General features: G+C 42.8%; 2 protein-coding genes across 2 annotated transcripts; both read right to left on the reverse strand.

Annotated features, from left to right (window-relative positions):
* Positions 1-259: 259 nt before the first annotated feature.
* apoc2 (apolipoprotein C-II) lies at positions 260-1052 on the reverse strand. Its single transcript, XM_053881327.1, has 4 exons — positions 946-1052; positions 806-866; positions 571-730; positions 260-365 (listed from the first exon to the last, which is right to left on the reverse strand). Exons 2-4 carry the CDS (start codon positions 852-854, stop codon positions 275-277), a joined length of 300 nt encoding a protein of 99 aa, XP_053737302.1. The 5' UTR covers positions 855-866; positions 946-1052; the 3' UTR covers positions 260-274.
* Positions 1053-12928: 11876 nt separating this feature from the next.
* LOC128768393 (apolipoprotein C-I-like) lies at positions 12929-13713 on the reverse strand. Its single transcript, XM_053881251.1, has 4 exons — positions 13602-13713; positions 13444-13505; positions 13240-13369; positions 12929-13169 (listed from the first exon to the last, which is right to left on the reverse strand). Exons 2-4 carry the CDS (start codon positions 13496-13498, stop codon positions 13115-13117), a joined length of 240 nt encoding a protein of 79 aa, XP_053737226.1. The 5' UTR covers positions 13499-13505; positions 13602-13713; the 3' UTR covers positions 12929-13114.
* Between the last annotated feature and the right edge of the window lie 286 nt (positions 13714-13999).

The following is a 13999-nucleotide window of genomic DNA, read 5'->3' on the forward strand; positions in this document are numbered from 1 at the left end:
CACCTCCATGTAAAACCTGCTGGCCTTTTGATGACCGGGAAAAGAAAGAAAGAAAATGGACTGTTGCCTTTTTTCCGCATGATGCTTTAGCGTTTTGAATCTGTGCTGCACTGTCTTACAGCATGAAGGTTGTGGGTTTAAATCTGAGGCCTTCTCATGATCATCTGTTTTCCTCCACAGTTCCAAAATATACTGAGGTTAATTGATATATTTTTAGTATAAAAATATGTTTGATGTGAAAAATGAAAATGAATCTGGGTTAGCGACAAAACGTTTATTGCTGTGCGTAGACAATGTGATACATCTGGTCCTGAAATATTCCGGCATAGGTCCCCAGGACTGTGGTGGTGTCAGTGTAAAAATTCCTGCGAGGAAAAAGAGAGGAATCTATTTCAGATTCAATCATTTGACTGTGTGTTGCGCATTGGTTCATGTCAACTACACTTATTCTTATTTAGTAAATAACATAGATGTTGTCAAGGTTACTGCAGATACTAGCTTGTATTGTATTGTAAGAATGGCTGCGGCTGTCTGCATGACGGATAGGTCACTGATCTTAAGGGGACCTACTTTGCCTTCTCTTCCAGTTTCAGTCCCTTGATGCTCTCCACGTAGCCGCTGACTGTGTCAACAGCATTCGAGTAGGTGGACTTGAAGGCGTTTGTGAGCCTGGCCAGGGGTCCCGGCACCTCCTCCTCAGCCTGCCTCACCAGTCGGAAACTTTCTGCATCTGTGAGCAGGCAGCTGCGGTTTCTCCTTGTTCCTCTCCAAACATCGGATGTCAAACTTTAGTTTCTGTACTTACTGATGGCGAGGAGGGCGACCAGCACCGTGATGACCAGAAGTTTATTCATGCTGACCCAGACCTGTGGATAACAATGAAACATCGAATGTTTTCCTAGAAAAACGGCGTCCAAAAATGAACACAAACGTAGTCGTACTCACTTGTGTGTTTTCCTCCACAAATCACTGTGATGAAGAACACTGACTAAGAGGCTCCAATGGTCAAAGACTCTTTATATAGATGTGTGATCGTGTTGACTTGTCGCTCAGGGAGCCAAAGTGCACTCTGTGCCGTGATAAACAGGAGAGTGGGTGTTTTTTCTTTGACTTTTTTTGGATGAAAACGACAGTGAATCCAGTCTCTTCGGAGTGATTGAATTATAACCTTGTGGCTGTGGATTCCTTGCTGCCAGCCATTTCACTTAAATCGGTTGTTTGGCTTTGACACGTTTGCAGCAATTGCATAATGTTGGTGATGCGTTCGAGACACATCACAACAGTCCTAAGTCCCGATAGCACGAGGCCGTGTCAAGATTGTGTTGAACACGTCATCGGGCCCTTTCAACTTGTGAAATATTTAGGTGAGGAAGATAAGATTCACTCTGTTTCTGTATCACAGTAAACGCCCATTGAGACAACACTGAGTCCACTTTGTGACAGGGAGCAGAACTTATCTTATGGATTTATGACGATGGCGTGATAATATGGACGCAGAAATTAGGGCACTAACACACACCACTTACAATAGCTGATTTAAAAAAAGCTAAATTGCAGTTGGATCACAAGGTGGCAGCACTGCTCTTTCACAGCAGCCAAAAAATGGACGTTGCGATGAAACTTCTTGTTTGTTTACCTCTCTAATTTAATGAATTCCCGAGCGAGCAAACTGAAGGATTTTATGACACATATGGTTTCTAACAGTTTTTCAGCGAGATGTTTCCATTCAAATGTATTTGCTGGTAGGGACGTATGAAAACTAACAACTGTCGACATCATCAACATCGAAGAAGTTTGAGAAATCACCTCAAGAGGGACAGAATAGCATCTAAACTTGATGTTGTAAAGTAACGTTTTAAGCAGCATAAATATATATATATATATATATATATATATATATATATATATATATATATATATATATATATATATATATAGTATGTTAAAAAAGGAAGCGCTGTGAAATTAAAATAGTGCTAAAGATAAGGGGATGCAATATTCTAAGACAAGCATAATGCGCAAAAAGGAAAGCAAGATATGATTTATTTTCAATGTTAAATGTACTAAAAATATTAGGTGCCGAGTTACGTAGATGCCATTTGTGAGCACAAGATAGTTTACAATTTAACACAGAAGGACGGACCAAATTACTAGCTTCAAAATGAATAAATAAATAAGTAAAAATGTTGCAAAGGGTTGGAGACGTGTGCTTCATGGTTTCCGGTTGGAAAGTTGGGTGACCTGAAGAGGCAAAAAGCTCAGCACTGCCTTGAGCAGTGTTCAAATGGGATGGTTTCAGGAGTGTCCCACATGGTACACACTCATCCTGAACGTGTGATCTTAAAAATCAGATGATGGAAAGTCACCCATCCTCACAAAAACATTTGTCATTCAGGCACAAGGTTGCTTCAGGACATGCATTTGCTGGTGCCATTCTGCCAGTTAAAGTAAGTAAAGTGAAACGTGTGTGAAAGTCTTACATTTGAAAAAATGCTTTAGTGAGAACAAAGTGTTTTATTTTCATCCAGGAAAACTTCACTGAATACTACCACAAAGTCGAGCAAAACCAGACTGAGCAGTCCCATCAGGTTTGGCTCCACACTCACTCCATGAACAGACTCCAGTGATTTTTACCTACTTTTATTGAACACACACCCACATGTTGACACAAACCTATACGTAGCTCATGTAACAACAATAGATGTGCTGGTGGTTTTCAGAAAAAGGAAGGAACAGTTTCTTGCATCGCTCTTTTGTGTTCACTAGAAGTTGTCTACTATGTGAAGTCATCTAGTTTGACCTTAGTCAGCGGGCATGATCTTGTCCAGGATGACTTTCATGACACTGATAAACTCCTCAACGTGCGTCTTGGCAACTGGACGGATGTACTTGCCGTACACGCCCAGCGCTCCATTACGGACATTTTTCACCTGAGGCATGGTTTCATCAGTCAACGCTCTGAGGGGGAAAGTGAGAGATTAGTACGTCTGAGGCTTTATTAGGCTCTCTTTAAAAAAAAAAGAGAGAGACTGTACTCACTGTACAACCCTGGCGGCGGCCTGGACGTCATTCCTTTTTCTGAATGAGCTGAGATAATCCAGGATCTCTTTAAACTCTGCATCAGTGACAGCGCTCTTCGCTGCTGGGGAGTTCGCAACCTTGTAGAAGAGCCTTTCAAGCCTCCGGGAGAATGTCGAGCTGAGCTCATTATATTTTTGGACCAGCTCCGGACTCGGCTCCGGAATGTCACACAGGCTCGCGGACACTACAGACATCAGACGAATGCTGAAATAGTCTGTGACTTTCATGACAACAGCAAAAACTTCTAGGGTCTTATTCACAGCATCAGCTTTCTTCAGCAATGATTTAAAAAAAAAAGAAACGAAACTGTAACATTCTAGACAAACCGATTGAGAAACTATCATTTTATACAAAATTCATACAAAAATTACTTACCCTGCAGAGTAAGAATCAGGGCCAGAACTAATTTTGCATTCATCTCTGCAAAGAAAAAATAGAGAAATCAGAAACACATTTTATGCATGAGTCCGGATGAGTTCAGATCCAGCATGTACAGTCCAATGTCCAAAGTATAATTTGAATGAATGTTTTATTTTTGTTATTACCTTCAGTCGTGTCAGATGTGCAGAACCCTCAAGTGACTCTGTGAACGAAGTGTCTGTAACTGCGACCTCACATCTGGACAGAAGGATTTAAGGGGGGACTGCTGGCATACGTCATCTGATGAGCCCACACACACCAACACACACACAGGCTTTCAAAAAGAATGGTAAGTAGGTGAAGTTGACGATGCAAACTTTATTATGTTCCATCTTGCAATGCAACAGATCATAATACCTACCACCCACCTTCTCCACTGACTTGTCTGAAGTGTCTCTCCACACCTGCACTAGACACAGTATTCAAGACAATTGTTTTTTTAGGCGATAGACTTTTGTCTGCTTCACTATTGTGAATTTAAATCTTGCTAATACAGTGGTACCTCGCTTTTTGTACGTCCCGGACTTTGAACAAATTGCAGTTCGAACCAAAAATTCTTGTTTTTTGCTTCTGATTTTGAACTAAAATCCAGAACTCGAACACCACCGAAAAAAGCCCGAAAAAACATAACGTGCACAGACCGATCAGCTGACCCACGACGCGCTTTGTTATTGTGTATAACGCAGCCTCTGTATGCAGACGTGTCCCGTTAGCTACATTTACTGTTTTTTCTTCATATTGAGGTGTAAAACCTTTCCTGTCTCCACACTGGACCGTGGTAGAGTGTCACAGGGGAGGTGCTCGCTCTCCACACCTCCGAGGCTGGAGCTCACTCCAGGGTTTGATGTCCTGTTGTGGGCTGGAGCTGGGACAGGGATGAGGCGAGTCTGGGACAGAGCGTGACTTGGTTTATGACTTTGTCACAGCCAAACTGCACAGAAGCGCACATTCAGAGCTGGACACGCACCGGGCACCTCTTCACTTCTGGAGAGACGTCTCTCACTCGGCAACCCCTCCCACATGCAGCGGCCACACACAGAGGAACAGCGCACCTGCAGCAGACACTCTACATTCACTCCTACAAAAGACTATTTTAAGGCTTGGAACGCATTCTCTCTTTTTCCATTAATTCTAATGGGAAAAAAATCGATTGAGATTTGGAACAAATCGCTTTTCAAACGGCCGTCTGAAACGGATTGTGGTCGAGAACCGAGGTACCACTGTACCCATAGATGTTGACCGAATCCCCTTGAAAAGTTTGTGATGGGGAGTGACTGGAAGGACATCATCAGAAATGAGCTTGTCTGAGCTCATGGAGGACATAGGAGACAAAGTTTGGGAGGCCCTATGGTTTTAGCACATTGAGAGGAGAAACGGTGGAAGAATTGGGTTGGATATATCAGACAGAGTACTTGCTAGTAATCTAGTTTACGTTACATTTGTGCTTCACTTCTGTAAAGAAACCTTTATTTTTTTTTTTTTACTTCTGACCAAATATTTCAGTGTACATCGATCAGTGCCCTGCCAAAGTGGTAAACAAGTTGTACACAAAGTTGCATAGCTTTTTATCTGTCAGTTTCAAAACAATGCTCTATTATAAATGGAGCCATTTCAGACGTTCACCTCAATCCACTGAAAACTGCCAAAAACAATGCGGTACATACAGTATGCTAGGCCTGTAGTAAATGCTGTAAGTGTATAGCAACAAATGAAGAAGACTGTAACGAGTCAAGGGACGTGGAACTGGGATGTCACATTGCGAGGAACGTGTAGTTAAAGGCCACGTATTGAGGACGTGAAGTGGGACCCAATCGCAAATGGTGAAAGTTACAATGAGGCAGGAGCAAGTAAGAAATAATATTTAATAATTAAACAAACAGAAACTCAACAGAAAGCGTCACCGAACCGGGAGAAACAGAGCAAACACAGAATGAAAAAACAGAGTAACCAAACTAACAGAAGTGCACAAACATGAGTAAAAAGTCCAAACCGAAAGCTTCACCGAACCGGGAGAAAACAAACTTAAATCACAAATGAAACCGAGAATAAACTACAAAGGAAACCAGGGAGCACACGGAAGCACAAAGAAACAAACACTAAACTCAGGCACCACAGAAAAATCCAAAATAAGCTGGCTGACAGAATGAGGGGACCGAAACAAGGAGAACCAGGAGTTAAATGAGCTAGCTAACATGAGAGACCGAAACAATGAGAACCAGGAGTTGAATGAGCTAGCTAGCACACAGAACGAGAAACCGAACAAAGGAGAGCCATGAGAATCGGGAGTTACCACCGGGAAAACGAGGAGTCCAAAAAACTCAGGAAACGGGAGACAAATAGGCGAACTCATGGGAACCAGCAAGCGACTCACAGCAACTAGAAGCACTGACAGGAAACAATGTGGCAAACAAGAAGCAACGATCTGGCACACGTTGCTGGAGCCCAGGTGTTTATGTAATCAAGTTCATCAGGGGTTAATCGGCTCCAGCCGTGTGCCAAAGGAACAGAAGGAAAAAAGCAAAACCAGGACTCAGAGCCAGGAAGCGGAGCCATGACAAAGACACCCCATGGCACGCACCACTTGGCAGCAGTATTAGTTGCAGCATCATAAAGGGAACGTGGAAAGTTTTCACTACCGCTTTTTTAGCAGATCAAGTGTTACATGCAGCGTGAACTGTGGTTCAAGAAAATAAATATTTGCTTGAAATATTAAGATTGTTTCTGTTCAGTTTAACAGAAGCTTCACTGAAGGTAACCGTAATTTCCAAAATTTAAGCCATGTTTTTTTTTTTCTTGTGGTCTGAAACCTGCTGATAATATGTGGATTTTTATAGGCTAAAGAGCGTCATGCTGCCAAAATATTGAGCCTCATCACACCAAACCGATGAAATCACAGGCGTTTTATTTACCTTACGCTCTCTGCGCAGTACCGCAGCAGCTGAGACCAGTTGTAGACATGCGGGTGAAAACAGTGCATTTTGAGCACTTTAATGTGAGTAAAAGATGTGAGGAGCTCATGATTCAAGTTCTGAACATTGCAGAATTGGTTTCATGAGTCAGCTTCGATGCTGGACCCTGTTTTCAAAAGCACTGACCTTTCTCCGGCACACACAGCACCACTGCACCCGCGACTTACAGACTTAAGAATTGGAATTTTCCGTATATATTTGCTATGTGCTCAACAGCTGTTGCCTAATACGCCCCACCCTGTGGTCCACTGTCATTGCTGTGAAGTGACAACTTTTGGGGAGAGTGACTAGACCAAAGGGGAAGTGAAGTCATCGTTTTCACAAAGCTGAGGATCAACTGCACAGATGTACTACTGCAAAATGTTCTTTCGGATTTCAAAACGGATCCGATGCGGTGACTGAAGATGCCAGATAAAAGGCCTGTTCAACTTAGAACTTGTGTACCTAGTACCAACCAAACATCTCTGTGTGGACAGGGTCAAGATGAGGTACTCTTTCTGCGTCTTCCAGCTTCACTGTCCAGTTGTCAAGTTTCATCCTGCAAAAACCTCAAAACGACTTCTAATCTTCGATGTTAAATCAGTTCCACACGAAGCACATGAACCAACTCCATTGATTTTTCACTTCCTTTTATTGACCACACTCACATACACATACACACACAAGCGTAGACCCAAAACTATGATTATCTTATCAAACGATAATACTGTACATGCACATTTCTTGCATACTTGATGTGGATTGCATTGGACTTTGTTTCCTTTCTGAGCAAAGGAAGCAACAGAGTTGTGCATTGCTCTTCTCAGTGTTCTCTAGGGTTGTCTACTTTCTTCTATCATCCTTTTGTCCGAGCTTGCTTGACCTTAGTGAGCAGGCATGACCCTGTCCAGCATGGCTTTCATGTTCTTGATGAACTCTTCCACGTGGTCCTTTGCCACCGGGCGGATGTATGCTTCGTACACACCCAGCGCCTTGTTACGGGCCACCTCCATGTGAGGCTCCATTTCTGCAGCCAGTGCTCTGCAAGGACAGAAAAGAGTTACGAGTGCTTTAGAAGCTTTTTGTTTTCGTTGGAAAAAAAATTGTTAGCACTCACGTGGCAACCTTGGCAACAGCCATGGCTTTGGGATCCTGCGCTGCTGACTTGGCTAAAGTCATGGCCTGTTGGCCCTCTTGTGTCTGCGCCGCTGGGGAGTGCTGAGCCCTTTGGATAAGGTTGCTCAGCCTCCGGAAGAATGTAGCTTTGAGGTCATTGTATTTGAGAACCAACTCCGGACTCGGTGGTGGAACTTCACACAGGCTCAAAGAGACTACAGAGATGAGATGTGGAGGAGGTTGACATGTTGAGAGTGTTTGAGCAGCAGTCTTTTAAACCCCTGAATTTCATGACAATAATCGTGAAATTGTAGGAGTCCTCATTTATTTCTTCATTTTGTTCAATCTGCTTCAGACAGACAAACTAAGAGAAAGGGTAATCTGAACAGTAATCCCACCAAAATCCCATTTAAATGCACACACACACACATAAAAAAAGACCTACATCTAGAGCTATTTTCGACATACTGATCTGGGCCTTGTCCATTTTATAAGATAGAATTCTTAAACTCACCCTGCAGAGTAAGAATGAGGGCCACAGCTAGTTTTGCGTTCATCTCTGCAAAGAGGAGAATCAAAAAAATGAGCCAAGACAAGAAGGTAAATCTGAACGCAAGCTGAGCTCTCTTCCAGCCTGCATTGTCCGGAGTGTGACCATAATTCCAAGCTAATTTTTCTCTGTGTCATTACCTGCAGTTGTGTCGGATGTGCAGAACCCAGAACTGACAGTCAACTCGGTGGACCAAGTGTCTGTGACTGCGAGCTCACATCTGGACGGAAGGATATAAGGGGGGACTGCAAACAAACGTCATCTGATGAGCCCACTCAGACACACACACACCCACGCATGTACACATGCGCGCCTGTACATACACACACACACACACACATATTCAAACAAAGTCCACCGTACGTGATATTCACTTGGAATACGATACGTGGAGAAACGTCTTTTTCCATTATGCAATATGTTCACCTTCTATGGCGACACTCTTCAAGCATAAAGCACATGAACAATAAGAATGTCCCCATTTGAGCCGGGGATCCATGAAAATTGCAGGGGGTTGACGTTTCGTAACGATAAGACTGACTCTGCTGCATTTTGGCCCTCAGAATCAGGAAAGGTCATCAGACCGAAGAGTCTAGACTCAGTACTTCGACCTTTGACCTCATTTCCACTAATTCGCAGGCTTATGTCAAGAAATGGTCAACATTCTCTCCTTAAAATGTTGGTGAAAGGACCCTTTTCGTTCTGGAGGGATCGATCCTGAAATATCGATACCTCCGATACTGGATCTTGACTCTCTAAAATCGATTCTCAAACCAAAACATAGATACTTTCGATACTTAAGTAATTTGAGGTAATATAAATCCTTAACAGGAACACGACAAAAAGTAAGTAAAGTTTTGAGATTCTGTCTGGACACCCGGTTGGTGGGAACTACTTTTCTTCCGCCCGTTATGCACAAGAGTAGCCGAAGCACGCTGCCCCGCGCCGCCGTGTGTGGGGCTACTTCAGCACCACAAACAACTAAGACGCTGTGTGTGACGAAAAACAACAAGATGTGGCAACACAACAAACATAGTGAAACCCTTGGGGTTAGACCACACAGTCCGGTACTATGCATCGATGAGGTTGAGGAAGAAGGAGTTTTCAGCGTCCGCTTCAGGTGCGGCTGACAGGTCAAGACAGACGTCTCTGGCGGAGTCATTCCATGCTGCAGGCAGGCAATATCCAGGTCAAGTAAAGTGATCAATAATTTAAATAATAATATATTATAAAAGAGAATAATAAAGTAATAGCATGCGTATCGCTGAAATAATCTCGATCAGTTCATGTAAGGATTCCTAGGTCGTTCACCACGTAAAGCAGATTTTAAATTATACAGCGTAATGACTATAAAACAGCCTTGATGAAAAATGTACTGGACAAGATGAATAAAAAAATAAGTTTGGCTACCAAATGTTGTATTATTATTTTCAACCTAACTTAAACTGTGGAATTAACTGTTAAATTAATATATATATAACTTGAATTAATAATTTATCTTAACTGAACTGCGGCATTATTTGCTTAAATATTTTACTAGCAATTTCAGTTTTGAGTTGCCGGTGTATGAATTGTTTGTACCCCCTTTTTGGAGATAGTTTGACCGTAATAACATTAAGAATTCAGTGCTGAGTAGTCCCATAATTAAAAAGTGAGATACCTGGGAATTACTGCCACTTCTGTACATGCAGAGAGAGTCTTTTCAAGAGTAAATACATTTTTTTCAGAGTAAACAAATACATAAACAATTCACTCATCTTTGCATTCTTAAGGAAGCTATGATACATATAGGTATCTGTATCGTCGATACCAGCCTGAATATGACTCAGTATTGGATCAAACATCACTACTGCAGGGTGAAGACTTGGGACGCCCTGGATAGGTCACCATTCCATGACAAGGCAAACCACTGCTCACAACACACTCTCACCTGAGGCAAGTTCCACCACGTCACTAATGCATCTTTGTATTATGGTAGATTGTGGAAGTGCCCAAAAGAGGACGGAAGAGGAACCTTACACTATAGGACTTCTTGGTCAGGGTGGTGGAACACTGAAAGAGCGTTACACTCCTTCAACAGGATCATTTATGGATCCTAAGGTTGTGTGTTGTTTTGTTTTTTTTCAACTTGGAGAAGGTATTGTTCATCTGCCTGTTCTTTGGTTGGTCTTCCAGGTCTACGTGATACCACACCTGTTTCCTGTGATGAATCTGGCGAGGATTAGGAACCAGGACATTCCTGGGTATCCCTGGATCGCCAACCATCACCAGTGCAGTTTGCAGGTGTGCTCACTCAGACATTGGTGGGATGCCTTGTCCTTGTTTAACCTTCTCAAGAGAAGTGGGGGAGCGTCATCACGTCAAAAGTGAGGGCAGAGGTGGAGTTGAGCCATTTACCAGTTAATCCACGATATACCTTATGTCCCAGGTTTTGAGGAGATAAAAAAGGCCATAGGGGACAATGTGGTAGCACTGTCCCACTACAGACTAGGTAGGAAGCTTTTAGTAGAATACTGCTCCTCTGCACTGAGAGAAGGATGGGGATGCATCTTGAGTGAGGCCTGCCAGGCAAGCGCCGCCCTCCAGGTGGCACAGGTCCGCAGCCCAGTTCATAAGTCTTGTTGTTTTGAGCAAAATTGACTTTCACTCAAGGTGGGATCCCTGGTGTGAAAGCCCCCCTTGGACTCCTTTCACCGACTGCTGCCTTCACTGGCCCAAACTCAGAGGAGCTGAGAGCAACCAATGGATGGAAAGCCGCACATGAAACGGTAGTCCAGGCACAGAATTGTAATCTACATCTCAGGACGGTCAAAGTAAAAGTTGGGTAGGTTTAATGTTGATAAATACCAACCTGAATTCCTACAATCCGCCGTTGGCCCTGCTTCACGTGCGAACAGGTGATCTGAAGGATATTTAAGTCAAAATAAAGTGTGTCGTTGAAAAAAATCCACACTTTTTTATCCTTTGGATCTGTTTATTTGAATCCCTGCTTTCTGCCAAGGTCGAAGGGTTGAGTTTACAAGCTCTTGCATTGTCTGTTTAATCATTCATATAACCGACAAAATTCTTTGTAGGTGGACACAAATCCTCAAAATGATGAGCTGTTGTCTTAATACTCACAGATATTATTTTCCGCTCACCTGGTTTCTTGGAATCTCACAGCGATTTGGTAGAATTTGAGAAAAGTGCATTTTTTCTTTACTGTGGCAAATGAACTTTTGATCACAGCTGAAGATCAACATTAGCTGAGTTGACAGTCCAGGTGCACTTTGGATCAGGGATCTTGTTCCTCTTTATCTCCCATTTGGCAGCAGCTGATATGTATACAGGCCAGTCAAAGTCTCAGAGGGTCCATTAGATAAACACTATCAGGGGGGAATGGAGGTCATGTGGGCAGAGTTCACCGCCAAATCATTCACATTTGATGAAAGAAGTTAAAAACCCAACTTGCTCAACGGCAAGCCACTGTAATGGTAGAAACGCACAGGCATGTCTACACTTAAAATCCAAAGTGAACCAGAGGTTTGGACGTTCAACACGAATGGTCTCCTTCCTTTAATACTGAATGTCAATTCCCTTCGACATCAATGTTCTCATAGCAAACATGGCATACCAGCTCTTCCGGCTCCCTGCTGATCGCAGATGCTGACCCACATTCTCTCTGCCTTGAGTTCACAAATATGAAACTTTAACTCTTGAGGGTCACAGAACCTTCATGTTTTATCTGTCACGTACGTCACCATCAGTAGATACAGGTTGATTTGGATAGTGTTTTTAAGCACTAAAATGTTTGTTTTTCTGAAATGTAATGGTATTTTTTTACACTCTTGTACTCTACTAGTATAGCATTTTCGAACAAATCCTCCTACTTGAAGCAATAGAAACTCTCCATTGAGAAATATGTGGTAAATATGGCAAAACTGATTCTGACACATTGTGATGAATGTGTCAAACTCGAGGCCCAGGGGAAGAATGCCACCCGTCGCACCGTTTTATGTGGCCCGCAGGAACTATGAAACCATAGAGTTGGCACAACAAACACTGGTTTGAAGTGACCCACACGTCCACATTGTAACACACAAAGATGACTGTGTTCAATTTGTAGTTTGTTGTCAAGTCCTTGCATGTTTTTCAATAGCTGGAAGTTTTCTGTATATGATGTCTGGATGTTCTGGACGGCCTCTCTGGTGATGGGGGGATAGGAGGATCCTTTACCTTAGATGCTTATAGATCTTTTTTTTTCAATTCAATTTAAAACTAGTTGGAGCTGCTAGCAAAATAGGAGCAAAAAGCAAATGAGTTCATCTTGAAGCCTTCAGTGAGAATATGGGAACTTTTTTGTTTAACACGGTATGAATTCATGAGGTGTTGTTCTCCATCCGCTCTCTAGACCAAGAATACCTCAAATGTTTCGTCAGCCATAGTTGTAGTGTAATTTCAAATGCATGTCAAACGTCAGCAGCATCTGAGTTCAACATTTTGTATTTTAATCCTGTCATCTCATGTTCTTCACAGAAACCGACCTCGGTGTAAGAGAACATCCGGTGGATCATTAAACAGAAATAAAACATGACTTTAGCCCCGTCGTTGTGAAACATGCCGGACAGCTGCCATGTGGCCACCCGCCCTTTGGCACTATTGACACTGATAATCAATTGTAGATCCGGTGGCATGATGAGGTTCCACAGCAGGTCAAGGTACTTTCACGCCAACTTAATGTTCTCAGCATTTCCATCAACAATCGCCCATTAAATAATGAATATGATTTTTTAGCTTTCTGTTCATTGATATTGTACAAATTCATGACACAGACTTTTGTTTACTTATTTATTTGGTATACCAAATTAATATGCGTGTCAAAATGAAGTGTCACACCACAGCAGTTTTACCCACATTGAACATACCAGACATGGATTTCAAAAGCAGATATATAAAATGATATTTTTCTGTTTAGATTAAATTCTTCTCAGTCCGGGTGAGGGGAGATGCTTGTAGACGTCTACTGCCCCTGGACTTTGGCTACCATTTTCTCATAATATTCCTGGAAGAAGTTTCTGTGGCAGAGAGAGGGTTTGTTAGAGAAGACAAGTCCCAGGGCGCATTGTGTCGGACAATGGGACACACCTGACTTTTTCAGGGATTTGGCTGTCCTGAACTTGCTGGAAGCCGCTCTTTGCCTTCTCTACAAAAGTTTGGCCCATTTCAGCAAACTGCTGGCGGATTTCGTCAAATCTCTCTTCAACACCCTGGGCATCTGCAGGTAAAAAACATATTTAGGCACAGGATATGCTGGGAATCCGCAGCATCACACGATTTGGGACAACTTGCCTGTGTAGGCCACGAAGGCCAGCAGCAACACGGCCACTGCAAGGTACAGTTTCATTTTGGCTCTGAAGAGACAAAAGAATGGACAGCATTTACTACAATAATCCAAGCAATGGTAAACAGCCCTCCAACACTGACTCGAGTTTAAATCTCCAACGTACCTTTTTTTCTGTCTCAGACCAGAACAAAAGTCGAGAGTGTTTTCCTGAATCTCAGTGTGGCTTTTTATAAAGCTGCCCCAGGAGGAGGATTACGCAAACAACAACGTTAACATGCAAAGTCCCCCCCCTCTACCCGTCACCCTCCCCAACGTCGATCACAAAAGCCACGCTCAGCGAAAACGGCCTGCTGATTAGAACAATTGGAATAGAGTTCAAGTCAGAGCCGGTTTGCTTCATCATTAACCTGATCAGGAATTAGCAGGGAGTGTTGAATAATTCCCTCCCCCTCACACCCCCTATTTAACTGGGCACTTCAGAGGGCAAGACGAACACAGCAGGGCATGACTAAGAAGTACCTGTGTTTCTTAGCTGCAGTTGCATTTTAAGTCAAGTATAAA

Source organism: Synchiropus splendidus, chromosome 12 (assembly GCF_027744825.2).
Source record: "Synchiropus splendidus isolate RoL2022-P1 chromosome 12, RoL_Sspl_1.0, whole genome shotgun sequence".
Lineage (NCBI taxonomy): Eukaryota > Metazoa > Chordata > Actinopteri > Syngnathiformes > Callionymidae > Synchiropus > Synchiropus splendidus.

Excerpts from the sequence above, each read along its gene's own strand:
- apoc2 (XM_053881327.1), bottom strand. The coding sequence starts at position 854 with ATGAATAAACTTCTGGTCATCACGGTGCTGGTCGCCCTCCTCGCCATC. Across the intron at positions 731-805 it reads GGTCGCCCTCCTCGCCATCA|ATGCAGAAAGTTTCCGACTG; the intron begins GTAAGTACAGAA and ends GCCTGCTCACAG. Across the intron at positions 366-570 it reads AAACTGGAAGAGAAGGCAAA|GAATTTTTACACTGACACCA; the intron begins GTAGGTCCCCTT and ends TTTTCCTCGCAG.
- LOC128768393 (XM_053881251.1), bottom strand. The coding sequence starts at position 13,498 with ATGAAACTGTACCTTGCAGTGGCCGTGTTGCTGCTGGCCTTCGTGGCC. Across the intron at positions 13,370-13,443 it reads GGCCTTCGTGGCCTACACAG|ATGCCCAGGGTGTTGAAGAG; the intron begins GCAAGTTGTCCC and ends TTTTACCTGCAG. Across the intron at positions 13,170-13,239 it reads CAAATCCCTGAAAAAGTCAG|AAACTTCTTCCAGGAATATT; the intron begins GTGTGTCCCATT and ends TCTCTGCCACAG.